The sequence below is a fragment of the Petromyzon marinus genome, chromosome 4 (genome assembly GCF_048934315.1).
Source record: "Petromyzon marinus isolate PM22_M1 ecotype Great Lakes invasive population chromosome 4, UKy_Petmar_22M1.pri1.0, whole genome shotgun sequence".
In the NCBI taxonomy this organism is placed as follows: Eukaryota; Metazoa; Chordata; class Hyperoartia; order Petromyzontiformes; family Petromyzontidae; genus Petromyzon; species Petromyzon marinus.
In genome coordinates this window covers 13,456,676-13,484,189 of record NC_133670.1, presented here as the reverse complement: position 1 = coordinate 13,484,189, position 27,514 = coordinate 13,456,676, and the positions used below count along the sequence as shown (strand labels likewise).

General features: G+C 43.4%; 1 protein-coding gene across 2 annotated transcripts; it reads left to right on the top strand.

The window, feature by feature from the left end:
• Positions 1 to 6,259: 6,259 nt before the first annotated feature.
• LOC116938671 (integrin beta-3-like) lies at positions 6,260 to 26,844 on the top strand. Of its 2 annotated transcripts, XM_032946114.2 has the most exons (15): positions 6,260 to 6,662; positions 7,847 to 7,935; positions 9,248 to 9,443; positions 9,918 to 10,173; positions 11,034 to 11,205; positions 11,822 to 11,983; positions 12,556 to 12,651; positions 12,822 to 12,911; positions 13,017 to 13,151; positions 13,953 to 14,424; positions 16,910 to 17,132; positions 20,288 to 20,388; positions 20,823 to 20,939; positions 22,290 to 22,456; positions 23,626 to 26,844. In XM_032946114.2, exons 1-15 carry the CDS (start codon positions 6,581 to 6,583, stop codon positions 23,698 to 23,700), a joined length of 2,433 nt encoding a protein of 810 aa, XP_032802005.2. In that variant the 5' UTR covers positions 6,260 to 6,580; the 3' UTR covers positions 23,701 to 26,844. The 2 variants fall into 2 exon arrangements, with proteins under 2 accessions (XP_032802005.2, XP_075913479.1); XM_076057364.1 differs by lacking the exons at positions 22,290 to 22,456; positions 23,626 to 26,844 and adding an exon at positions 21,650 to 21,833 and having other exon boundaries at positions 6,261 to 6,662.
• The last annotated feature ends 670 nt before the right edge of the window (positions 26,845 to 27,514 follow it).

Here is a 27,514-nt window from a genome sequence, read left to right as displayed (position 1 = left end):
TGCTTTTATCTTCACCAGTCTCATCATCATGGAAACACTTCAAATATCTGCATGTTTCCATGAGCTGAGCTCTCTGCAGCTGATTCAACGCAGTACTGGTCTTGTCCTGCAGCTGTTCCAGTGCCATGATGTGAAGACTGTTCAGATCCTTGCACAACTGTCTTTAGATATGCTGCCTGTACAATTGTTTGGTCCGTCTCGTTGGAAGAGTTGATCCCCGTCAGTGAACTCTGGGAAACTATCCTGCCTGGCTCACCAAAATATGTTGCACACTCGAAATGAAGGAAGTTGGCAGCAGTGACGTGCGGTAAGGTCAATGGCTAGGGAGGCACTGGCTAGTGTCAGTGCCAGATTCACACACTGTTTTGCCTCACGGAGGGGGCGTGGCCTCGCTGAGGGAGCGTGGTCTCACTGAGGGGAGCGTGTTAAACACGTCTCCCTCAGTGAGGCAGATGTGATTGCTGCCTCCCCTGGTGCTTTTACATTGCAGTTTCATGACGAGACCAGCGAGCCTAAATATCTTTATACACATACGTGAAATAAGTTACCTGGAGTTGGAAGGCGAAGACATGAAATGAAGGGGTCTACAAACATTACATTGGTGACGTACAGAGAGATAGTAACAGGCACACGCTTATTGCCCGCGCTCCATCCAGTTACTGAGGGGTTGTGCAATCAGAGGGGAGGATGAGCTTGTCGCTGCCTCACCTCTCGTCCTGTATTTGCAGCGGAGCTCCGCAAATTTGGCGATTTTGACTATAAAAATGATTGTAATCGTACAGAAATTACATTTATAACACAGATCAGTGGGGAAATCTTGATATTTACTTTATGTTTTGGTTCTATTCGGTAAAGTCACGTAGGTAAAAAATAAAACAACAAAAATTACGACGTTTTGGCCACAACACAAGCGACCTTCATCAGGTGAAGGGACCAAACTGTCCAGCGGACAGCGTTGGAGTGTCTGCTGGACAGTTTGGTCCCTTCACCTGATGAAGGCCGCTTGTGTTGTGGCCGAAACGTCGTGATTTTTATTGTTTTATTTTTTACCTACGTGACTTTACCGAATAGAACCAAAGAGTAGGAATCCTTGCAGTCACGAAAGCTTCAAATCTAGAATTTATTTTATTTGATTATTTTTTTACTTTTCGTAACAGCTATTTTCATTGGAGCATGACAGGTGAGGCTCTGCCTCCCCTACCTCCCCTGACTGCACGTCCCTGGTTGGCAGGTGCTGCAAATCGAGGGTAAACACATTTATTGCGGTAAATCTGTAAAATGCAACAGCACGTGGTGTCACACACAGCAATCCTCAACCGAGTCGCCATTAACCACGTGACTGGTGTACAAGTCCAGTTAAGTTACTCAAGAACCCTACCAGCCACCGACAGGCCCAACTCAGTTATCGCATGCTGGTGTACACACATGTGGATTGATGTACTGCACAGCACATAAGGACTTTCACAAAACCACACTTTACTCCCTTGCTGCATGAGGAAATAATTAAAAGAGTGGTCCATTCCTAATGTGCCACAGTGCTGCATGGAGAAGAGACTCAGTCGTAATTGGTCTGATGAAAAGGGTAAGATTTTGAGCCTGGACTTGGACAGGGGGCAGGGAATCCGCAGCACGGATGACTGTAGGAAGAGCTTTCCAAATCACTGGACCAATAAAGGAGGAGGGGACCTCCCTTCCAGTGGACACTGGGTGAAGATTTCAACAAAATCCACGGTTGCTGGAGTGGAGAACCAAAAGTCAAATTTAGTGGAGTGAGATTAGAGCGGAGAGGTAGACAGTGAGTAGTCGATGGAAAATCTTAAAAATGGCAATGGAAATCTTGAAGGTGACCCAGGACTGTCCTGGGAGCCAGTAGAGGGAGGCAATGAATGTGTTGTCGGGCCAATACCAAACGCATGTTGGTCTGCGATGTTAGTGGTGGTACAAGCTTTGTAGAGATTCCCTGCTTTGAGTCGTGCAACGCTACACCAGGTGGCAGCAAAGAGTCACGTGTGAATTCTAGATTTAAAGCTTTCGTGACTGCAAGGATCCATACTCTTTGGTTCTATTCGGTAAAGTCACGTAGGTAAAAAACAAAACAACAAAAATCACGACGTTTCGGCCACAACACAAGCGGCCTTCATCAGGTGAAGGGATCAGGCTGTCTCGAGGACAGCGCTGGAGTGAAACACAGCCACGCTCAGACCGCGACCTTTAAGCTGTGTGCGAGGAAACAAGGTGCCTTGACAAAGGAATTAGCATAAAAATTAGCATTTGATTGGCCGACTTTGCATAGAGGTGGTGTACGTGCGGGTGCACTTGCCGTTTGGCGCGGGGGGGGGGGAGTTTACCTATTGATGGTGTGAAAAGGGAATTTTTAAGAGCTGCGAAAGTTTGCGGTACCATTACTTGAAAGATATACTGTACCATTGAAAATTAGTTTAATGTTTGGTTCGATTTAGAACATATTTCCAATGGTTGCTTAATTTGAAACCATCTTCTCAGTTGAAATTGTGTCTGTGTTTGTAGATCTGAATTGCCTCGTATACAAATCTCTGATAAAAACCCGTGAAAACAGTACTGGCTAGGGGACTGAATTTTGCTGTCACCCCAAAACACATACCAGTGGATGATATCATCTCTCAGGTCGATGTAGCCCTCAAAGACGTAGGACACATTCAAGCAGACGTTGCGAGAGCTGAAATAGCCACTATTCTTAAGAATGCTAAGAAACATCAGCAAAAATGAACGCTCTGAACTCGCGAATTAAAAAAACAGAAGTGATATTAGTCATCCTCTCAGCCGATAAAGGCAACGCTACTGTAATTATGGATAAAGATTCATACAACAACAAAATCCAGAATCTGCTCAAAGATGGAAGTTACTTAAAAATTAAAAATGACCCTACCAATAGCCTAGCGATAAAAACCAACAAGATCATCACAAGTTCGACCTCCCTAATCGACCCAACTAAACGTCCCTCCCTAAAACCTTCTGCTGCAAGACCCCCTAGATTCTATGGTCTTCCCAAGATTCATAAAGAAGGCACCCCACTACGACCCATAGTATCCACGATCAACTCCCCTACCTATAGACTAGCCCGTTTTCTGTCAGATACCTTGCTGCCTTTCACTGGCAAGACCGCCTCAGCAGTACTTAACTCAGCCCAATTGGTCTCTATGGTCAAAGACGTTGTACTGTCCCCTGACAATATCCTTGTCAGCTTCGATGTGGTCTCTTTGTTCACCAAGGTCCCAGTACCTGATACCATTGAAATAATTGAAAATTTGGTACAACATGGACTAGACCCCGATACACCTGCACTGGTTAGGCACTGCGTCAACAATACCTACTTTACTTGGAATGGCTCCTTCTACAAACAAAATGAGGGTACCCCCATGGGATCCCCCTTGTCACCAGTGATAGCCAATATTTTCATGGAGAAATTTGAATCAGACGCCATCCAGACTTCCACCCTCAGACCTTCCCTGCGGAAGAGATATGTGGATGACACTTTCGTCATTTGGCCACATGGCCTTCCAGCTCTGAACCTTTTCCTACACCACATCAATTCCAGACATCCCGCCATCAAATTCACCATAGAAGTGGGGAAAGATGGCAAGCTACCATTCTTAGATGTTCTGTTTGAGAGGAGACCTGATGGCTCATTGGGGCATTCTGTCTACAGGAAACCCACCCACACAGATTCCTACTTGAAACCTGATTCCCACCACCACCCAGCCCAAAATAATTCTCTCATCAAAACTTTATACCATAGGGCTCATTGCATTTCGGACCAACACCACCTGACCAGTGAATTAAAACATGTACACCTAGCCCTCAAAAGGAATGGTTACTCTGACCGTACCATCCGCCAAGTTGTTTCTCCCTCCATACAGAAACAACCACTTGATACTCCGGTCAAAACCATCACACTACCATATATAGCAGGCGTTACTAAAAAGATTTCCAAAATTCTAAACAAACACAAGATCCAGGTCCGGTTCAATACAGTACACAAAATTCGTGATCTGATCCCATCCGTGAAGGATGTCATTCCTGACTTACAGCAACCCGGGATTTACAAATTGAGTTGTACCTGCGGTGATTGCTATATCGGGGAGACAAAGCGACATGTCTCTGACCGAATTCGCGAGCACAAATCAGATTTAAAACACGGCAAAACGAATTCTTCTGCCGTAGCTGATCACTGTTACAACGGGTTTTTATCAGAGATTTGTTCACGAGGCAATTCAGATCTACAAACACAGACACAATTTCAACCGAGAAGATGGTTTCAAATTAAGCAACCATTGGAAAGATGTTCTAAATCGAACCAAACATCAAACTAATTTTCAATGGTACAGTATATTTTTCAAGTAGTGGTACCCCAAACTTTCGCAGCTCTTAAAAATTCCCTTTTCACACCATCACTAGGTAAGCTCCCCCCCCCCGCGCCAAACGGCAAGTGCACCCGCACGTACACCACCTCTATGCTAAGTCGGCCAATCAAATGCTAATTTTTATGCTAATTCCTTTGTCAAGGCACCTTGTTTCCTCGCACACAGCTTAAAGGTCGCGGTCTGAGCGTGGCTGTGTTTCACTCCAGCGCTGTCCTCGAGACAGCCTGATCCCTTCACCTGATGAAGGCCGCTTGTGTTGTGGCCGAAACGTCGTAATTTTTGTTTTGTTTTTTACCTATGTGACTTTACCGAATAGAACCAAAGAGTAAGTCGCGTGTGAGTTTATATTGACGTGAAGAAAATGGAAACCAACGGGAAACTAGTTGAAGAAACATGCCTGGAATGCATGCAAATCTATGCAGTCGTATGCACGGGCACTTTTCAAATGATGGTAAAAAAAATCACGAAGGGCTCTTTGTTATTACTGATCAGTGATTATTGTGATGGGTATTTTGAGTATGGCATTTTCCAATAACGAAGATCAAACAACCACTGCAATCAACTCGTCGCTTTCACCATATTAAAATGCATCTAAATGTTAAAAAACACCGTTTTTTTGTCATGTAACATTATGAAATCCTTTTTGTTTGTAGCTGAAATTAAAGGCGTAAACGAAGATAAAACACGAGATGCGATACGAGTTTTGTGGCCTCAGTTGTTCAAATTGGGGAAACTTTTGACAGAGAAACCTAAAAAATGTTATTGTATCATCCCATTATTTGTTATCCCACAGCGTCTCAGATTACAACTATACGTTTACAAAACTAGAAATAACAGCACACAGATGCAAGTTCAGCAATTCAATGTGGCACCTAACGTAATTGTAATTAAATTCCCACCTTGGGAATGTCGGCATCGTGTGCCGATTGTACAGGGTGCTTCAAAAAAATATTAACACTTATGCTAATTTGCAACAATACCACGTGACATGTGCTGCTGCCACCGAGCTCTGGAGACCACCTGGAGAAGATTCCAGGCCACGTGTTGACAACGGTGGCGAACAGGTGGAGACTGACTTTTCGAAGCTATAAACATAGATTTGTTATCATGTTACAGTGTAACATGACAACAAATGTACAGTGTAACATGATAACAAATGTACGTTAAAACACATTTGAAGCACCCTCTATTTGTTTCAGTGGCACAACGCATACGGCAACGGTGGTGGACTCTTGATTCTCCTCCGAGCACTGGTGGTGGGGCACGTCCACAGGGCCAGCAGAGTCAACGACGATGATCCTCCACAAACATCGCAAGTTCCAAGGGAAACAGAGAATCCTTGACTTGCGTGAATCCAACAGAGTTGTAATTCATAATCACGTGTTTGGGTTAGATCGCGTTAAATATAAATGTGTCGTAACCCTCCACCACCCGACACAGCCAGTAAGGGTTGTCACGTAAACAAAACGGTGCCAATTAGTTACTACTTCAGCCCACCGGTGTATTGGATAGTAAATCCACAACATTTACCATTTAAGTACGACGTTTCGCTGGTAATTACATCCAGTATCACCGGACAAATTGCCAGAATTCTGGCAAATCGAAGTAGTAACTAATTGGGCACCACATTTTGCATACGTGCCAAACCTTACTGGCTGCGGCGGGTGGTAGAGGGTCTGACGACACACTTATATTTAACGTGATCTCACCCAAAAACCTTTATTGTGAATCGCGTGGGTCGCGAAAGCCTCCGCGTTAAATTGACCGTTTTAATGCTCCGGTAAAAAAAACACATTCCTGAGCACCCCCACTCCACCCAAAAGACGGGCTTTAACCACAGACTTTTGCCCAACTTTGTCTGACTCGCCCGACCAGTTATCGTGGCTTCACAGCTCAATGGCATGGGCGTGAACAACACAGGCCTCTCCTTGCGCCCCGCATCTGTGTCTCCAGAAAGAGAACAAAAAAAGGCAGCGGCAACATAACGTTACGAAAGCCCAAAGCCCCCCAGGAGTTGTCTTCGCGCACGCCCAAAGTTCGGTTTGAATTTTTGTTTTGGTTTCCTCCCCACTGGCTTCGTGGCTCGCGCGCGTGCGTGCGCCCTGCATTCGGTGCGGCATTGGGCGGCTTGCTGCCGACAAAGGTGGTGCTCCATCCACGGAGCCTTCGTCGAGGAGTCCATGGAGCCAGCTGACAGGTGGAGCGCTTGCAAAGTGGCCCTCGCTGCCTTGCTGCTTCTCTGCGCAGTCGGCGCTGGGACAGGTTGGTAAATTCGTGTTTGCCGTGCGCAGGTTCGTGTGAGGAGGCAGTATAAAAAAAAGGACTTCATTACAGCCGCCCCCCCCCTGACCCAGTGGTGGAATTCCAGATTCTTTTGGCGTCTGCTGCCTACAGGGGCACAGGCACTGTCGGCGTACCACACAGTGGGGGGGGGGGGGGAAGAAAAAAGCGAAGAATTTGAGGCGCATCCCCAAGATAGGAGTTGAATTCGCAATTTTGAGATCGCGAGCCGCGCTCCACCGTCGCCGCACGGCCCAGGCAGACGTGCGGGTGCTTGCGATCGCTCATTGAAGTTGTGTCCGTTCAATTTGTTGGCCCAACGGTGTGGGAAGAGATGCAAAGGAAAGTCACCTCAAATGACAGCACTGATTCTGTTAAGGGACTGAATGTTGTTTGTTGTGTGACGAGCGGTGGACGCCCTGTCTGCTGCCTGAGAGCTGTGACAAAAAAACAACAACCCACAAGTAGCTGAAGAATCTAAGACAGTTTTGTTCATCATGCATGGCAAGAATTAACCTGATATTTTGGCCAAGCGGAGGGAAAAGTACAGTAGGTGTCGTCCTTTCATGATGTGGTTGCAAACGCAGCAGTACTTCTTGTGGTTTTGTGAGGGAAACACTCATCAGTGGCCATCACGATTGACAGCAAGCAACTACTTTTAATTCTGATTACCTGAGATATGTTATTATGCCATTCATAAAGTTAACAATGGGGCCATTGTGATACGATTATATATCTCTCTCGTTCTCTGAAAAAATGTGTAATTCTATAGCCAAAATTCCACACACATTGTACGCACTGCCAAATACGGGAGTAATCTTTACTCGTTGGTTCTATCGGTGAAGTCACGTAGGTAGAAAAATAAAACAAAGTAAATAAAAAAATATATCACGACGTTTCGATCGCAACACAAGCGGTCGTCCTCAGGCGGAAAAAAAAACAATTAAAAGAAAAATAATCCAGCAGTAGAACAGCAGTTCAGTAGTGGAACAGTAGAACAGCAGTTCCACTGCTGGATTATGATTTTACCTCCGTGACTTTACCGAAAGAACCAAAGAGCATGGATTCCTGCAGTCGCGAAAGCTTCAAATCACGGGATTAATCTTGTGTTCGTGGCGGATAACCTGGTTGTGTTTGCTTTACATCTGCAATGGTGCTGCTGCAAGGCTCAAACAATGTCTGCATCAGTGGCCACGCACACCTGTGTCGAGAATGCCTCCTGCTGCATCCGGACTGTGCATGGTGCGCAATGAAGGTACGTTCTGGTTCTCCGTGTACCATCGAGTCTTAATCCAATGCTATCATTGTGTGGACGAGTTTCGGTGTGGCAAAAACATCACCGCAAAGAAGAATCGGGCGGGAAAATGTGTAGTTCATTTCCTTATTCGGCACCCTATTAAAATGCGTAGGCAAATATGATTGCATTCAAGATGGTCTGGTAACAATACAACTTTCATTCCACCACTGTCCAAAATTACGGGAAGAAAATGGTTCCGTCCTTTCCAAGTGTACAGCTCATCATGGAAAAAGGAAGTTCTGAGGATGTCTCATCACCAAGTTTTTCCTTCCGATATGAGGAAGCTACTGGAGCTGCTGATGCACTTTTAAATCTATATTGAAAATGTATTTCTGTAGAACTTATTTTTGTGTTTAGTTTGTGGTCCTTCCCCCTACTACGGTGCGAAAGAAGTTCAACATACGAACAGACATACTGTACAAGTTATTTTGGTGAAAGAAGGGAATTGAAGTTTGCAATGGCGAGTTGGACTATAAGGGTTTGCCATGATCTGTACCCCCAGATTGTCCAATAACCACATTCACCCTCACCCCATCACAACATTTACACTCACCCCATCATAGTACACGTCTTTCAACTGCACAAGTGGAGTGACTGATATGTGAAGGAGGCGTATTGTCTGAATATTAATTTTGTTAATTATATTCTCTAAAATTACACAAATGATTATTTTGTCATGGATTTTTAAACAATGTAGCGTGCTGTACATACTGCATATATTACACTGAGAGACGGTAAGCACAACACATTAGAGAACGTACAAAAGCTATAGACTTCATACGTGTTAAGTAAAGTAAGTGGGTTTGAGCAGGACATTTTTCTAGAAGGGAAGGAGGACCGTGGTCGAGGCCACCAAAGGATGGACCCCAAAGAGATAGAGTGATGAGATGAGCTCGTGTGCATGTGCTAGATGGATTGTTGCAACACAAGAACAAGAGAGATTATGACGACTCGGGGAGGATATCATTCAAGGGTGGATAGACCAATAGATCATAATTGATGACGATTATAGCATTTGAACCCAACTGTATCTCAAGCAAGTCCCATACTTACAACTCTTGTAGGTATGGGATTCATTTGTCATTGATATTTTCCTTGGCCACCAACCCCCAATCCCTGACCTCTCTTCCTCCCCCACCCTCCGTCACCGGGGGAATGTTTTCTGGAGCTCGGCCCCAGACAGCTCTAGCTGAAATGACACCCCTTGTTGCACAGTTTTGCTGTCAACTTTGATGCGGGGCATTTTTGTCCAACAATATCTGGTCCCCAGGAGTACCCGAGTGGGAACTCGCGGTGCGACCTGCTGGCCAACTTGATGGAGAACGGATGCCCACAGGAGTCCCTGGAGAAGTCCTCTAGCCACGTGCGTGTGGAGCAGAGCAATCCACTCAGCGACACGGGATCAGGTTCAGACAAGCAAATCACGCAGCTCACGCCACAGAAAATCACCCTCACCATGATGACAGGTGAGAAGCCTTATCTTATACACGAGTCCTAACCCTGCCTCTTGTGACATCTCTAACTTGTTTTTGGTGCCCAAATGCATTCATGAGGATTGAGAATGTGTCTGCACTTATACATACAGACTGAACAACATCTCGCCACTTTGGTCATTAACATCGCCTTAAACCTGAAAGGCCGAAAGGATATATATACAGTAGTCAGAAAACATTTCAGGCATCAGTCCTTCTTCGGAACAGGAAGACAGGGCAGATAAAACAGATAGAACAGCGAGACTCGTCGATGTAAACAGTATTTTATTATGTGGTCACTTCCAAAGTCCATGTAGTTTTGCTCGCGACTGGTAGATGAACACTTTTATATTACCAGATATTAGATTAGCAAAAACAACTTATCCTTTTTAAATAAAATAAACGTGTGCGTGGTAATGCGCCGACAACTCTGTTATGCAATTTAATCCGTGCCCTATGTCCGAGCAGGCGCTCCAGCCAAATTCCAACTCAAAGTTCGTCAGGTGGAGGACTACCCAGTGGACCTCTACTACCTCATGGACCTCTCCATGTCGATGCGCGATGACCTGGACACCATCCGCAACCTGGGCACCGACCTCTCTCGAGAAATGGCCAAGCTGACGAGCAACTTCCGCTTGGGCTTCGGCTCCTTCATCGACAAGCCTGTGTCACCGTTTGTCCAAATGTTCACAGACCCCGAGCACGCCAAAAACCCCTGCCAATTGTAAGTGTTGAATTCACACGTTGTTTATTGAGCGCTGTGTCAATTGGTGTAATACTGTAATGGTTCACACCCACATTCCCACACATGCCGCCAGGGCCGTTTGATCGTTACCAATCAGGGTCACAGCGCATTGTGGTGATTTTCACAGCCTTTAGTTGCTCCAGTAATCACGTGACGCCGTTACATGCAACACGTGAATTTAAGAACATCGATTCTTATGCATGTGATTCAGGGCATGCATCATAAGCTTAAACAATCATCGTAAATTAACAGGTCGATGCATCATTGCACCCTCGGAGTAAACCATTCGGTACTGTACTTTAAAGTTTAGTTTATGGACGACGTGTTTTAGTGATGCGTTCTCGATAATAAGCTGCATGTCACTTGTACTTTGCTCATTTTTGTTGCGAGAACAGGCCGCTCGCTGTTCACACTTAAGAGAACGACTGATGAAACACAACCACAACCATGTCACTGTGACTCACGGCGTGTCTGATTTCTGACCTCATTGCATACAAGTAGAGCACTTATTACCGACCACAAACATCCGTGTAATACTCACGTCAATATCCGTTGAAGCACAGTGACTAAGCAATGACTGTCATATGCGGTCCGGGAATTCCACACCTTAGAGTTATCTCAAACATATACCTCTTAGGTTTGAGCCAATTTTAAAGCATAGCATAGCAACCACACTTGAATCAACGTAATGCTACTTTACGTTATTATTATCCTTAAATTGTTATGTTTACATTTTCTTGCAGTGTTGTGTTTCAGTATTTTTTCCAACGTGTGTGATGGTGCACGCCCAATGGTATCGGACTCCCACACAAAAATGAGAGCTGTGCACTCTTTTACAGGCGCACCAAGCCACCCTTCAGCTGCCCATCGACATATGGCTACCACCATGTGCTCCCACTCACCAACGAAGTCAACAAGTTTAACGAGGAGGTGCAGAAACAGGAGGTGTCCCCCAACAGGGATGCCCCGGAGGGTGGCATGGATGCCATTTTGCAGGCTACGGTCTGCAAGGTGAGGGATGCCAGCAGTTTGCCCATGACTGCCATTGGTTCTGAATAACACAATGCTTTTGATGTCAGACTGAAAAATGTGACGTAATTGTACTTTAATAAATGTCTTCGGTGAAGTTCCACTCATTATTCAAGTTATATAAACGCGATTATGAATTACGTGATTGAGTTTTTGGTGGGCTGTATTTCAAACCTTTAGAGTTTGAAGGCGGCTTCTAAATTGTTTCAGTAGCAGTATTATTAATGTGACGTTATTGGCCTTGGGGTCTAAAGGCTTTTGTAGTGTGGGCTTGAGAGCAGGGTGGGCTTGAGAGCAGGGTGCAATGCAGACAATCATTTGCCATACCACTGCGTAGGTTTTGCGGTTGTGATACATACCTATCCGGCATGTTTCCAGGTTTTTATTGCGTGTTGTTTGCCAAGATTTCCAACGTTTCCCTTCACATTCTGGGAGCTTCTTCAGTAAAATGTCAAACATGACGCCAAACAACATGCGGTAGCAGCCCGAAAACACATCAGATAACCAACAGCCACATCGGATAGCCAACTAAGAGAGTCTTGCAGTTTCCCACTTTTTCAAGCTGCTGCGCACACGGTTATGTTCTTCGCCATGACAGGAACAAATCGGCTGGCGGAGGGAGGCCTCCCACCTGCTGGTGTTCACCACGGACGACCATTCCCACTTCGCTCTGGATGGTCGGCTGGCTGGAATCGTCCAGCCCAGCGATGGGCTCTGCCATTTGGACTCGAGCAATGTCTACGTAATGACAGACTCTATGGTCAGTGTTGCGAGTAAATATCACCGAAGGCGAGCGTCAATGGAAATATTTGGAGTGTTGTGCACTGCATCCATTGCATGCCTATTTCTTTAGCAGAACACTATCTTGACGAATGTGTCCTTTAGTTACAATAAACAGCCACGCTTAATAAAAAAAAGTTTTCGCTCAGAGATAATATTGTCAGGTATTATTATTAAAGTTTTATTCATGCTTATGATTTCCTTTAGTGCCTCTTATCTCCATGGCTAAAATATAAGAATTGCCTTTTGTTATGCACTTAGAAGATTTATTTTATTGCTAGTTATGAATTTGAATTGAAAATATAAATGCATGCTGTGCATTGCGTATGCATTGGGTAGTCACTAAGCATTGTTACACTGATATTACTTGTATTAAAAGCAGCAAACAGCATTCACTTTCCCTTTTGGGTGCAAGCAATTGTGTAGATGGTGATCAAATCTTCTTATTTGGATGTAACAATAATGGAGATGCTTGTATGTAATGTTAATATAGTCTAACATATTTACATTTTCCCTGGAGGCTGCCTAACAAATTATATTTAATTTCCACAGGATTACCCATCAATTGCCTTGGTTAGTGAGAAGCTGTCAGAAAACAACATCAACCTGATTTTTGCCGTGACCAAGGAATTTAAAGAGATTTACACGGTGAGTTTCCACGCCACTAGAGTTACATTATTTATTACATTGGCTATTACTCCCACCATGGTATACATCCACAGTACACGACGTGTAAATACAAAACTTACATATGCATGCCATTACATAACAGTATCAACATACACTTACTCTATGCTAATGACCTTCTTTCTAAACAGAACTACACTGAGTTGATCCCAGGAACAACGGTCGAGGTTTTGACAGCCAACTCCAACAACATCATTCAGCTGATCGTCAGTTCGTACAAAGTACGTGTCCGATGTATCACGCATGCAGTTTTTCAATCCAAAATGATTTACAATTTTTCTTCAAGCGCGTGGTGCTTGCTGATGAGACAAGTGTTCCCTTGCCAGAGCCTGCGCTCCAAGGTGGAGCTGGAGGTGTGGGATCAGCCAGAGGAGCTGTCTGTCTCCTTCTCCGCCATCTGCCAGGATGGAAACCCCCAGCCCGGACAGAAGAAGTGCACTGACCTCAACGTGGGGGACACGGTACAATCCCAATAAACATGGCGACTTTGGGCCAAAGTTGACACGTAATTGGAAATGTTGGCACAACTTTCCATTTTTACCAGGATGGCAATACTGCGTTGCCTTCTCCACTGCGCAATAAATTGGCCCCTTTCCGTGAATTAATAAGGTGGCTCTGCTGGCAGTGATATGCTGATACATACAGTTGCATTTCTATATTCCCATCTGAAATTTTAATCATATTCTGGAAAAGTATTTGAATGTATTTGATAAATCATGAAAAGAATTAATGTTCATTTGAAACAGTCCATTGCCAATTTTCTGACAATTTCCAGTCTTCTCACTTCTCCAAAGTTCAAGTTTTAAGAGACGAGGATAATCTCATTTGCAAGGCTGACCTGGGTCATGAAAATGAGTGTAGATTGTGAGCTGCAACTAAAATATCAGTTAATCTCGTTCACCCTCCCGACTCTCCACTCCACACTAGAGGCCATTGACCAACGCATCCTCTGACTATATATCTGATAAAGGGTACAGCTAATTGTGAATTTGGTGTTGTATATGTAATAATAAACATATAACTCAAGCAACATCATATAAAATCATAACCACCTCCCCCACCCCCCGCTGCTTCCAAGCCGTCGTGATGTAAACATCCCCTCCTCCTCTGATTCAGAAACTTGAGATGCAGTCGCACTTAGATTATTTATACATTTAAATTGCACGATATTGAATTGTAAAACAGGTCAATATTCAGGATGTCAACATTAAATATTCTGCCACAACGGTCGCATTTTGTCCCGTGTGTGTTGCTGGCCGAAGGTGAGCTTCGATATCACAGTGGAGGCACGCGGATGCCCGTCGCAGCCGGTGGAGAGGATGCTGAAGATAAAGCCCGTGGGTTTCAAGGACGCTCTGGAAGTTCGCGTGCTGCTGAGCTGCGGCTGCGCGTGTGAGAAAAGCGCGACGTCCAACAGCACAGAGTGCAATGAGCAAGGGAAGTCCGAGTGCGGCGTGTGCCTCTGCCAGGAGGGCCGCTTGGGCTCCACGTGCGAGTGCAGCGCAGAAGGGCCCGTGGACGGCTCGAGCGGTGGCAGCGCCAACGCAACCGGGGGTGACAGCGGCCCCCTCTTGTGTGGCCCCTTGCTGCCAAACCAGCCCGTGTGCGGAGGCCGTGGAGAATGCGTGTGCGGCGTTTGCGTTTGCTACACGAGCGAGTACGGGAAGATTTACGGCAAGCAGTGCGAATGCGACAGTTTCTCTTGCGGACGCCACCGAGATCAGCTTTGTGGAGGTAATCCATAAAAAATAATGCTGCTTTGTGTTGTGCAAGCACAGCGAGTTTCAGTCTTGAACCAGGACAAAACTCAATTACGTATCGCATTCGACATGCAGATATGAGCTTCAAGGTGGGGTGTAAAATACATACGTGCGTGACAATTTTAGGCATGTGAGAGTGTACAATGCTCGCAAGCCACTAAAGGCACAGTTTTATAACGGCAGGAAGAATTCACCTCCTAAAGCATTCCTTAGTCTTACTCTCTTTCCTGAGTATTACTGATTCGTTAAAACATTACTCTCATTAAATGTTGTCCACATCTGGATATAGAAATCATATCGAAATTCCCAACTTTCCAAAGCCTTAGAAAACCATAGTAAAATCATAATATGTACTTGGAAAAAAAAAGATAAACAGAAGTAACGGAAGCCATTCATATCAATTCCTAAATATGAATGAGTGTATGATTATTTATTTTTTACAGTACTGAGTAAAACAATAGTTATGCAACTCTATTATTCACTTGATAAGCTATCCTCACTGAATAATTATAATCCGGCCAGAAAATAGAGGCCTACACCCAGAATATAGCCCTTGTGAACCATGCAGCTGCCAAATGTAGCAATAAATATTAGAAAATGTGCGCTTACTGTTAAAAGTCCATCAGCAAACATTTGAATTCAAAATTGTTTTGTTGAAAGTGTCCATTAAAGTAAGAACGGTGTGTTTGGAAAGAGGAAAATAGACTATGAATAGGTGTACTTTAGGGAGAGTGCATCAGCAACGTTTACAGAGGCAGATGGAGGAGAAATTCTGCAAAACATAGGGCTGAGTCGTAAATAGAGAAAACAAGCTCCAGCATAAGAATACAAGCGAACAAGCCATCCGCCCAGACAAGGGGACACTCCCATATACTATAATCACACTGATTTGCAACAAATCGTTAAAATATTGGCAATGGTGAGCTGTGTAGTAAGTTTCACAGACATTGTGTAGGTGAGTTTAACACGTAGGCTTTCACGACCAATATCATCTATAAAAGAGGTTTATGGGTTAGATCGCGTAAATATATACATGTGTCGTTAAAACCCGCCACCACCCGACACAGCCAACTAATAAGGGTTGTCACGTAAACAGAACATGCCAATTCGTCACTAGTACAGCACACCGGTGTGTTGGAGAGCCAAGCCGCAACATTTACAAACTGAGTATGACGTTTCGCCAGTAATTACAACTAGCTTCATCAGGCGACAGCCAGATTTGTGGAGAAGTCTTACTGTTTCGTTCCTTATATAGAGGCGTAGATGTGGTAACCACGCTTCTGCGCTCTTGCACAATGTGGTGGTGGGGGGGGATTACTGAGGCAACGTACATTATGCATGTGCATTATGCGAGCCCTTTGAACCTGTCCTTCCGTCTATTGTGTTTATTAAAATAGCCGTACCAACGGTAATCCTATTGAAGTATGCTGCCCTTTGCAGGCATGCATTTAAATAATGTATTATTTGATTATTGGCTTCCACGCAGCACTAAGACGGTAACTATCCGAACGGTTAAAGTTATTTTGATTTCTTTCAATTTTGATAGATTCTCTAATTAGTCTTGGCCAGTAGTAGCTAGTTTTGCACAAAACGTCAACATCAAAATCAATTGAGTGTCCTTGTTGGCACACGTGTTCTGCTACTGCTGACAGTTGTATTTGGGAGAATTTAATATTTTTCTGATGTTCTTTTAGTCTCGTGCTGATCATTCGTCCTGTTTGCCCAACATAGCATTTACCACAGGTGCAGTTAATCCTGTACACACCTTCTGTTGATAGCTTCGGTAATACATCTTTTGTACCAGATATTAGATTCTGTATTTGTATGTACCGTGCCTCAGATGGATAGATAGACAGACAAAATATGTCAGATGGCTCCCTTAAAGATGGTGGCCACTGCCAATAACAAAACTCTCTATGTTGCTCTCAGCACCGTTATGTTGGATGGTTGCTTTGGAAATGAAAAGAAAATACATACAGAGTAGTGAATAATATAGATAGAGTACAGCAACGCATAAACACAACTGGACTTCCAACACAGCTATGTCCATCACAAAAGCAATAACCATAGAAACGTATGACAAAAAACATTGTGCTAATAATAATAATATTTATTTATCCAGAAAATCCTGTCCGAATTTTAAGACTCTTGTTTAGGATGGTCCTACTTGGGACGTTTGGTCAATTCCTTAAGAGTATGACCAGTAGTAGTGTCCAGCCAACTCTCTGATGCGTTTTGAGGCTGTACCACATGCTGTACCACATGTTGTTCGGCATGTCTCACGCTTCTCTATGTGCCGGGAGCTTCTCCAGGAACCTAATACCTTTCTTCATTAACTGATAAAACTCCCGGCACGTGGAACAAAACGTCGGACATGTCGATGAATGTGCGGTACAGTACAAACGCGAAAACCCTACGTGGTGACGTCGAATCTGTTCGCCTGTGCCATCATCCTCCAGGCCATGGGGACTGCAACTGTGGTGAGTGCCGCTGCCACGTGGACTGGTCGGGCGACCTCTGCAACTGCACGACGCGCATGGACTCGTGCGAGTCGTCAGACGGGCTCCTGTGCAGCGGACGCGGCGACTGCACGTGCGGACGCTGCATGTGCACCACGGCCGGCAGCTCAGGCGACACTTGCGAGCGCTGCCTCACCTGCACTGACGTGTGCACGACCCGCAGGTACGGGCGCGAGCCACGGGTAAGAGGCCCACAGCTGTCGGTGCCGTGGGTGTCCACCCCCGATGCCGAGGGTCACGAAAGAGGCACTGCGTCCACCGCACAATCGCGGCTGTCAACTGTGCCACCAAATCAAGTTTGTGCCACCCTATACTCTTTGGTTCGATTCGGTAAAGTCACGTAGGTAAAAAATAAAACAACAAAAATCACGACGTTTCGGCCACAACACAAGCGGCCTTCATCAGGTGAAGGGACCAGCCTGTCTCGAAGACTGCGCTGGAGTGAAACAGAGCCAAGCTCAGACTACGACCTTTAAGCTGTGTGAGAGGGATTAAGGTGCCTCGACAAAGGAATTAGCATAAAAATTAGCATTTGATTGGCGGACTTAGCATGATGAAAGGTGTAGCACGCGGCAGTGCACCTTTAAGCTGTGTGAGAGGGATTAAGGTGCCTTGACAAAGGAATTAGCGTAAAAATTACCATTTGATTGGCGGACTTATCATGATGAAAGTTGTAGCACAGTGATCGGCACCGGCAGTGCACCCGCCTGTGCTGCGAAAGTTTGGGGTACCACTACTTGGAAAAATATACTGTACAAATGAAAATTAGTTTAATGTTTGGTTCGATTTAGAACATCTTTCCAATGGTTGCTTAATTTGAAACCATCTTCTCGGTTGAAATTGTATCTGTGTTTGTAGATCTGAATTGCCTCATGAACAAATCTCTGATAAAAACCTGTGGGTTTGCAAAGAACCTTGGTATCGGAGAAAATTATATTGTGATCACCCACAGCGTTGTAACAGTGATCAGCAACGGCAGAAGAATTCGTTCTGCCGTGTTTCAAATCTGATTTGTGCTCGCGAATTCGGTCAGAGACATGTCGCTTCGTCTCCCCGATATAGCAATCACCGCAGGTACAACTCAATTTGTAAACCCCGGGGTACTGTAAGTCAGGAATGACATCCTTCACGGATGGGATCAGATCACGAATTTTGTGTACTGTATTGAACCGGACCTGGAACTTGTGTTTGTTTAGAATTTTGGAAATCTTTTTAGTAACGCCTGCTATATATGGTAGTGTGATGGTTTTGACCGGAGTATCAAGTGGTTGTTTCTGTATGGAGGGAGAAACAGCTTGGCAGATGGTACGGTCAGAGTATCCATTCCTTTTGAGGGCCAGGTGTACATGTTTTAATTCACTGGTCAGGTGGTGTTGGTCTGAAATGCAATGAGCCCTATGGTATAAAGTTTTGATGAGATAATTATTTTGGGCTGGGTGGTGGTGGGAATCAGGCTTCAAGTAGGAATCTGTGTGGGTGGGTTTCCTGTAGACAGAATGCCCCAATGAGCCATCAGGTCTCTCAAACAGAACATCCAAAAGGAGACCTGATGGCTCATTGGGGCATTCTGTCTACAGGAAACCCACCCACACAGATTCCTACTTGAAGCCTGATTCCCACCACCACCCAGCCCAAAATAATTATCTCATCAAAACTTTATACCATAGGGCTCATTGCATTTCGGACCAACACCACCTGACCAGTGAATTAAAATATGTACACCTGGCCCTCAAAAGGAATGGATACTCTGACCGTACCATCCGCCAAGCTGTTTCTCCCTCCATACAGAAACAACCACTTGATACTCCGGTCAAAACCATCACACTACCATATATAGCAGGCGTTACTAAAAAGATTTCCAAAATTCTAAACAAACACAAGATCCAGGTCCGGTTCAAAACAGTACATAAAATTCGTGATCTGATCCCATCCGTGAAGGATGTCATTCCTGACTTGCAGTACCCCGGGGTTTACAAATTGAGTTGTACCTGCGGTGATTGCTATATCGGGGAGACGAAGCGACATGTCTCTGACCGAATTCGCGAGCACAAATCACATTTGAAACATGGCAGAACGAATTCTTCTGCCGTTGCTGATCACTGTTACAATGCTGTGGGTGATCACCATATAATTTTCTCCGATACCAAGGTTCTTTGCAAACCCACAGGTTTTTATCAGAGATTTGTTCACGAGGCAATTCAGATCTACAAACACAGACACAATTTCAACCGAGAAGATGGTTTCAAATTAAGCAACCATTGGAAAGATGTTCTAAATCGAACCAAACATTAAACTAATTTTCATTGGTACAGTATATTTTTCCAAGTAGTGGTATCCCAAACTTTTGGAGCACAGGCGGGTGCACTGCCGGTGCCGATCACTGTGCTACACCTTTCATCATGATAAGTCCGCCAATCAAATGCTATTTTTTACGCTAATTCCTTTGTCAAGGCACCTTAATCCCTCTCACACAGCTTAAAGGTGCACTGCCGCGTGCTACACCTTTCATCATGCTAAGTCCGCCAATCAAATGCTAATTTTTATGCTAATTCCTTTGTCGAGGCACCTTAATCCCTCTCACACAGCTTAAAGGTCGTAGTCTGAGCTTGGCTCTGTTTCACTCCAGCGCAGTCTTCGAGACAGGCTGGTCCCTTCACCTGATGAAGACCGCTTGTGTTGTGGCCGAAACGTAGTGATTTTTGTTGATTTATTTTTTACCTACGTGACTCTACCGAATAGAAACAAAGAGTATGGATTCTTGCAGTCACGAAAGCTTCAAATCTAGAATTTGTGCCACCCTGTTGAAAGTAACACAAACGCTGATAGCGCTATAGAATTACAATGGTGATACTCCGGTAACTGCAGGTGTCAGAATAAAGCAGTTTGGCTTTTTTTTAAATGCACTGCAGATGCATTTAGTAAAAAAAAAAATCTGAAATAATCACCACACTGAAGTTGATTCGTTTATTGATTCATCTCCTTAATACGTAATTTTTCCCGTTTATTTTGTGTTGTGTTGCTTTGCCCCGGTTAGGAAAAAGACTTAATTGGGTTCAAGAAAATGTTTACAATAATCCTGCTACTTTTGATTTAAAGCTTTCGTGACTGCAGTAATTCATAATCTTAGCTCTTTCGGTAAAGTCACGTTGAAGGGAAACAATAAAATAATAAAATATATATATAACACAATATATAATAAAATATATATAACACAAGATATTTTATTATTTTATTGTTTCCCTTCAACGTGACTTTACCGAAAGAGCTAAGAATATGAATCCTGCTACTTGTTGACTTCTACTACCTTTGCTTTGGCAGGCCATGTGTGGAGTGCAAGATCTACAAAGTTGGAAAGTATGCAAATGAGACGGACTGCTTCAAATTCTGCAAGATTCCCATCACATCAGTCGACACTCTGGGTATGATGGCCATTGTCTACTGGCTCTGTCAGCAGACAGTTTTGAGAGCGTGCACACTTGATACTTCAACCAGTTTCGATTTAAAGCTTTCGTGACTGCAAGGATTCATCTTCTTTGGTTCTTTCGGTAAAGTCACGTAGAATGAGAATAAAATAATAAAATAAAATAACACAATAAAATTCTCACGACGTTTCGGCCACAACACAAGTGGCCTTCATCAGGTGAAGGGACGAGACTGTCTCGAGGACAGCGCTATGGCAGAAACGTCGTGAGAATTTTATTGTTATTTTATTTTATTATTTTATTATCATTCTACGTGACTTTACCGAAAGAACCAAAGAAGACTTCAACCAGTCTTTTGGCGGAATAGTGCTTAGCCATGTTTATTTCAATACTATCCTTTAACTGGATTATGTTGTTGGTTTCGTTTACAGGCAACGACAGTTCAGCTATATCGTGCAGCTACAAGGATGAAAATGATTGCGACGTACAATTCACCTACATGGAAGACACCTTTGGAAAGTCATCCATTGCCGTCTTAAACCATTTAGGTACAGCAAGACGGAAATATACAGAGTATAAAAATGCCACAATTCCTGGCACAATTACATTTTCAGAAAAGTCACCACTTATTTACAATTTACCACAGTATAAACTTAAAATAGTCCATAATTATCATTGGCCATGATCATTCTACTGCTGGATTATGGTGTTCCTAAGCCATTGCCATCTCTCGCAGTCTTGCAATGCAACCTGCACATGAGCCGATGTCATTGCTCCATCTCCACGGTAGACGTGATCGCAGATGTGTTCCCTCTTTTTCATAACACGACGTCAATACTCTTGACCACCGGCCATCATCCCTTCAGTGACGTGTCCTCTCCTCAGTGCCTCCTGCCTTTTCTTCGCGGTCAATATGAACCCTCGATCTTGCATTTATTCTCTCATCAGTGTATTCGTCTTCCCGTCTCCCAGTATGCTCATCTATGATTTTTGTGTTAATGTCAGCTTTTGTACAGTTTTTTTGTTCAATCTCCTTTTCTGATCCATGTATCATAGCAGGAAATATACACTGATAGAAAAAACCCTGTTCTTTAGGCTTGGTAAATAAAAACTAGTCTCAAAAGCACTTATGTTAACCGACTGTTCAACAACACAATACATTCTCTTCATAGAATCTGAATGCAGACATGATGTTGATGCATGCTTTGACTTGGGTATGAAAGAATATATAGTAACATAAATATTTGTTACGTTGCAGGACCATAAGATGGTAATGACTTGAGGAGGGAGGCCTTCAACCAGCATCATGGCTGATGATTTTGATGATGCTATAAACATCATACAATACAGAGACATGATTATTGGTCCAAGAGTTCCAACGTTGAGACACACTGGAGAAGCTCTTGGATCTTTATATGTTGCCGAATAAAATGTACTCCCTACCATCTGTACCGTCACTTTTGTATGTAAACATTGTGTTTATTGTGTTTGAAAGAATGGTAAAAACAATGTAAAAGTAATAATAGATTATATAACCCCTTTTTACAGTTGTCGGTCTAACTTGATAGAAAATGTCCAAATCACTCCATGCCAATTTGACCTTGTTCCCCGCAGAAAAGTCACAGAAAACGTTCGTCATCCAATGCACAAATCAGGCCCGGTGAATTAGTTTTCCAAGAGTTCATAGTTGTGACACTTGTCCTGGGAAATCTGTAAGACTTAGGGGTGAATTAAAAGTCCTGGGCTTTTGTTCAGTTGCATGGAGTTCTCCCCTCAGTCTGGCACTGTGATACAAATATTCTTCTCCAGTATGTATGTTGAACTTCTTTCGCACCGTACGTAGCCAACCGTGCTAATCGGAGGTGTGGTGTGATCGCCATGTGCATGCCTCTGCGTAGTGTGTCCCGCGGGGCCCAACATGCTGGCGGTTATTCTGGGGGTGGCCGCCGGCATCCTGCTGATCGGGCTGGCCATGCTGCTTATCTGGAAGTTGCTCATCAGCATGCACGACCGTCGCGAGTTTGCGCGCTTCGAGGAGGAGAAGCTGCACGCGCGCTGGGACTCGGTACGTGTCGCCTGTGCCCTCGAGTCGTGCGGCTCCCTCAAGTGGCCCTCGCCAACAACATTTATTAAATGGCTGATTTTGCTTATGAGGCTTATCGGGCCCATAACTAGTTTTATCGTGAATTCCACACAAATCTGCCACACAAGTCTGAATGTTGCAAACATTTAACTTTTTCAACACTATTGAAACGACTATATTGAGGGTGTGCGGCAGTGGTGTAGTGGTTCGCGCACCGCCATATGAACCTGGTTACCCGAGTTCGATTCCCAGCTACAGCGAACATCAGAGGCGAGTATTATTAAGTAATACATCTTACAACTACAATTCCTTATAGAGGCAACACATACTAAATAACTGATTACTAATCTATTATATAATTAGAATACCCCCCCCCCCCGCCTCTGATCTCTGCACCTGATGGGTTAAGTAATAACGTCATCTTGCTCTATTTAAGACCGGAAGCAGGTGGATTGCTTCACTATTCTGGCAAATCGCCCGATGAGGCTGGATGTAATTACCAGCGAAACATCGAATTGTAAATGTTGTGGATTTACTCTCCAACACACCGGTGGGCTGCAGTAGTAAGTAATTGGCGCGTTGATTACGTGACAAATCTTACTGACTTCGGGATGGGGAGGTTTACGACACATTTATACTTACGAGATCTAACCCAAAAACCTTTCTTATGAATAATATTGGTCGTGAACACCTAAGTGTTAAACTGACTGGTGGGACTATGCCCTAAAGAAGGCGTTGTCGGCCAATCAGTTTAAAAGACAATGCATACACGTTCAAAGCATGTTTGTTTGCATGTTCACCACAAGTATGTGTGGTTAATGCAGACTTGATTCCTTGCAAAATGTTTATATTTGGTGTTTGAACATCTTAACACCTGTTTCATTGACAGAGAGGGTATAACCTATTCTTATTTTTTCATACTTCTTATAATTATCATTATTCAATCGTATTCATACTGCCTCTACAAAACAATTTCACAATTGTGTAAAACAGCACTTCTGCGTGCAATAGTTTTTTTATATATAAAAATCTTGTTTTTGTTTAAATTTAGAAGAAATCCTTTGAGATTAGAGTCTAACAAATGCTGAACAAACTCTCTCTATATGTGCTGTTTTTTATAACAAATAACATATTATTGTCTGTCCTCTCAGGGCCAAAACCCGCTGTACAAGAACACCGTCACAACATTCAAGAACGTGGCGTACAAGGGGACAGGCGCAGAATGAGGAATTTCAATGCAGAAAAATAACGCCAACAATTTTTTTTATTTTATTTTAACAACGAATTCGCTGGTTCCCATTGTGATGGTCAGGATTTAATTGACATACAAATGAATGTTTTGTGCAAGCTGGACAAGGTGTAATTTTTTAAGTGCTGTAGTCTGGGTAATTTTCCCAAAATTAAATTATGTCATAGTATTAAAGCAGCTAATACCACAACGTGAAATACTGTACCGTATTCCTATGCATGAGCAATATATTATTTTGGGAGTTACAAAACAGCAGCTAAATCTCCCGAGGCAAATAATGCATAGACCGTCCTAGTCTATTGTGTTATTATTGATGAAAATGTCACCTGTAATCTCTTTAAAAGAGCACCATGGTGTCTAAAGAGCCCCTTTTACACGAGCAGTTTTAGTCCCTTTAGACCCAACATTGAAGTACAATAGAAATTTAATGGGGTACTGAAAAAGCCAGTCGGCTTAAAGTGAACGTGCTGCATTGCCATTTCACACAATAAGATGTTCATATATAAACTGTAATTCTCATGCCCCACTCCAGATGTTCACAATAATAGCTGTGAAAACATTGGTATGCACTCAGCCATAAATCAATCACCGCAATTCACCATTCCAATATTATGGTGCACATGGAGTGTGAGAATAGCGCTGTCTCTTGCCATCACTCAAACATTCATGCCTTCCACACACGGGAGCCGATAACAGGCCTGCTCACTGCTTTAGACTCTCCTTTCCATCACCATCCCCTTTGTCAGCTGAGCAGAGATGTTTTTTTTGTTATGGAGTCCAATGTCAGTTACATCACTGTGCACATGTACGGGAACAAAATGCCTCGCTTTTGCCAATATATGTGAACTTAAACGAGCAGGATATGCACCTTGAATTTTATATATTTTTTATGAAATTCTAATATGTTTAACAATTTTAATGTTGCTGTACATGCATATGGTACAGAATTTTCCGAATGCACAATTGCAGATGCTTGTGCTGAGCCATTTTATACCTTAAATGTTACCCACAGTATAAATCCTGTAATAAAATGCAAACAAGAGTCCAGTTAGCCTGCATGCTCTTTCAATTCGACTTTTCCTGGTCACAATCATTGTTAGCCTTGAGATATGCACTGCTAGATAAAGGCCTCCCCACATCAGAACCATCGCTCATCATCTTGTCGACCTACAATCCATCTCGCCCTGCACATCAGCTGATCTCATAACTCATTCTCCATAACGGTCGTCTTCTTGGGCATGTCTCCTCTGGCTGTTATTCCCATCACCAGTCTCATCCAGCTAGGCATAATGGCATTTGATATTCAATTGTTTTTTTTTCTCTTAGAATTTAGTTGATTGAATATTCGTGGTCCATGGTACGAAAACCTTTTCTAAATACAGCTTGCACGTGCGGTTGGTTAGTCTCTTAATATTTCTTATTTGTTTTCCTATGGTCTACATGAACACATTTTATTCGTGTGATAGGAGGCTAATGGATTTGTTATTCTTCAAATCAGTTGTCTCCCTTTTAAAAAATGTTGCGCTATTTAATTTGTATAATTTCCCCCCCAATGTATTCCGATTGTATTATCCGCATCATGTCATGGAACAATGACTCGAGGGAAATCTCAGATAAGTGTGCACTGCGTATCGAGTCGGCCCCACTCCAACCTTTCTCGGAGTGAAGCTGGACCATATGCTAACCTTCCACGACCACCTGAAAAATGTAGCCGCCAAGACGAAAACAAGGGTCAACCTGGTCCAGAAACTGGCAATCACAAGCTGGGCAGCATCAGCACCCAGTGCTACGGACATCAACGATGTCCCGTGTGTACTCTGTAGCCGAGTACTGTGCACCAGTATGGACCAGAAGTAGTTCCACTCGACTTGTTGATGTCCAACTGAACACTGCAATGCGGTGTATCACTGGAGCTCTCAAGTCGAACCCAACACGCTGGCTGGCCGTGCTGTCACACATCTGTTCCCCAGCCATCTGCCGTGATGCTGCAACCCTCCAGGAAGTCTTGCAAATTGAGGAAAACAGTCGCCTTCCCATTCATCAGGACCTCATCAGGACCCATGCCCTTAACCTGAAACAATACGAATTCAATCCTCACGAAGCTTGGAAAGCTGAATGGGGTTCGGAAGAAATCGCAAACACCTTGTGAAAGACCCAACACAAAATATCTCTGGTTTTGAACTTCCACAAAGCTCACGGTCCACCCGAAACCGCATTCGCACAAATCGTGGCAGATGCGGATACCTAATGCACGAATGGAAAATTAAAAGCTCTCCAGTGTGCGCCTGTTGCCATCCAGAACAGACCATACAACATATTACGATGCAATTCCCAATCCACGAATATGAAGGAGACATCAAAGTAATACACTCCACTGCTCCTGACGAGGTTACCTGGCTTAACCACCTGAATGTTGCTATGCATCTACATCAGCCATAAAAATAGAAAATATGTTTTCACAGCAGGAGTAGCAATTTTCCATACACCCTGCTATGTAATACAACATTTTTCATTCACAGCTCAAATTTAGGTAAATTGCTGATTTTTTTACATCAATATTTTTTGTGCAGTCATTGGTGACCAGATTATGAACTTGCTATGCAGTACTTGGTCGGTGGTAGACCAAAGCGGATGCCTCACTGTGTTTTATTGTTGTTAAGTTGAAATAACAAAGGAATGTTCTCACATGGTTCAGGATGCATATTGTTGGTGGCTGAACAACAACGAAGAGCAACATTGCTGGGATATAATTTCGTGATGCTGCGTTGCCACTGGTGCACAAACACAATAAATAATTTTTAAAAACTCAAAACACTCAACAGCACGGCCATACAAAATATAATCGCGACGTCTTGGGCATCGGCCCTTCTTCATACGCCAGAGATATGGTGGATAATAAGGGCTGGAGACGACACAATATTTGGGGATTGTTGTGTCAATAGTTATTTTAGTGTACCTTTACATGTTTGGCAGCTTATAAGAGTTTGTGAATTTAAATTCATACCCAGGTTGTACTGTATATTGTTTAAAAATTTAGCGTAGGATTTTTTGAAAAGTTATTTTGTTACCGATTCTAACAATTATTGACTAACGTTTGCCTAAATAAAAAAATGCATGCAAATCTCTACAAATACTCTGGTGATTTAAAGCTTTCGTGACTGCAGGGATTCATATTCTTTGTTCTTTCGGTAAAGTCACGTAGAAGGGAAACAATAAAATAATAAAAATATAAAACAATAAAATTCTCACGACGTTTCGACTGCAACACAAGCAATCATCATCAGGTGTGAAAACCACAACAAGAAATTTTGAAAAACCACAACAACAAATTTTCTTGTTGTAGTTTTCACACCTGATGATGATTGCTTGTGTTGCAGTCGAAACGTCGTGAGAATTTTATTGTTTTATATTTTTATTATTTTATTGTCTCCCTTCTACGTGACTTTACCGAAAGAACCAAGAATATAAATACTCTGGTGTTTAACATATATATGTAACTACAGGTTACTATTCATCACGTTTTTATTTTGCATATTTTTTTGCATAGAGTATTTAATATTTGGAGTGGTGTTGTATGTTGAGCTTCTTTTGCACCGTATGTAGCCAACTGTGCTAATCGGAGGTTCGTGCACTGCAATGTAGCTGGGGAAACGATTTTGATTCCTGGCCTTAGCTCACATGAGTGGCAAGTGATATCAAAACAAGTCGTGGGCCCCCACACCAGCCCGCGCTGATGAGTAGTGGTGAAGTATGGTCAAACAACCCCCATGACTGACATGGCGTGGGAAAGC

What these genes read in the sequence shown, in the direction of transcription:
- LOC116938671 (XM_032946114.2), top strand. Translation starts at nt 6,581, where the DNA reads ATGGAGCCAGCTGACAGGTGGAGCGCTTGCAAAGTGGCCCTCGCTGCC. An exon ending in CACATCAGTCGACACTCTGG is followed by an intron (nt 20,389 to 20,822) that starts GTATGATGGCCA and finishes TTTCGTTTACAG; the next exon opens with GCAACGACAGTTCAGCTATA. An exon ending in TGCCGTCTTAAACCATTTAG is followed by an intron (nt 20,940 to 22,289) that starts GTACAGCAAGAC and finishes GCCTCTGCGTAG; the next exon opens with TGTGTCCCGCGGGGCCCAAC.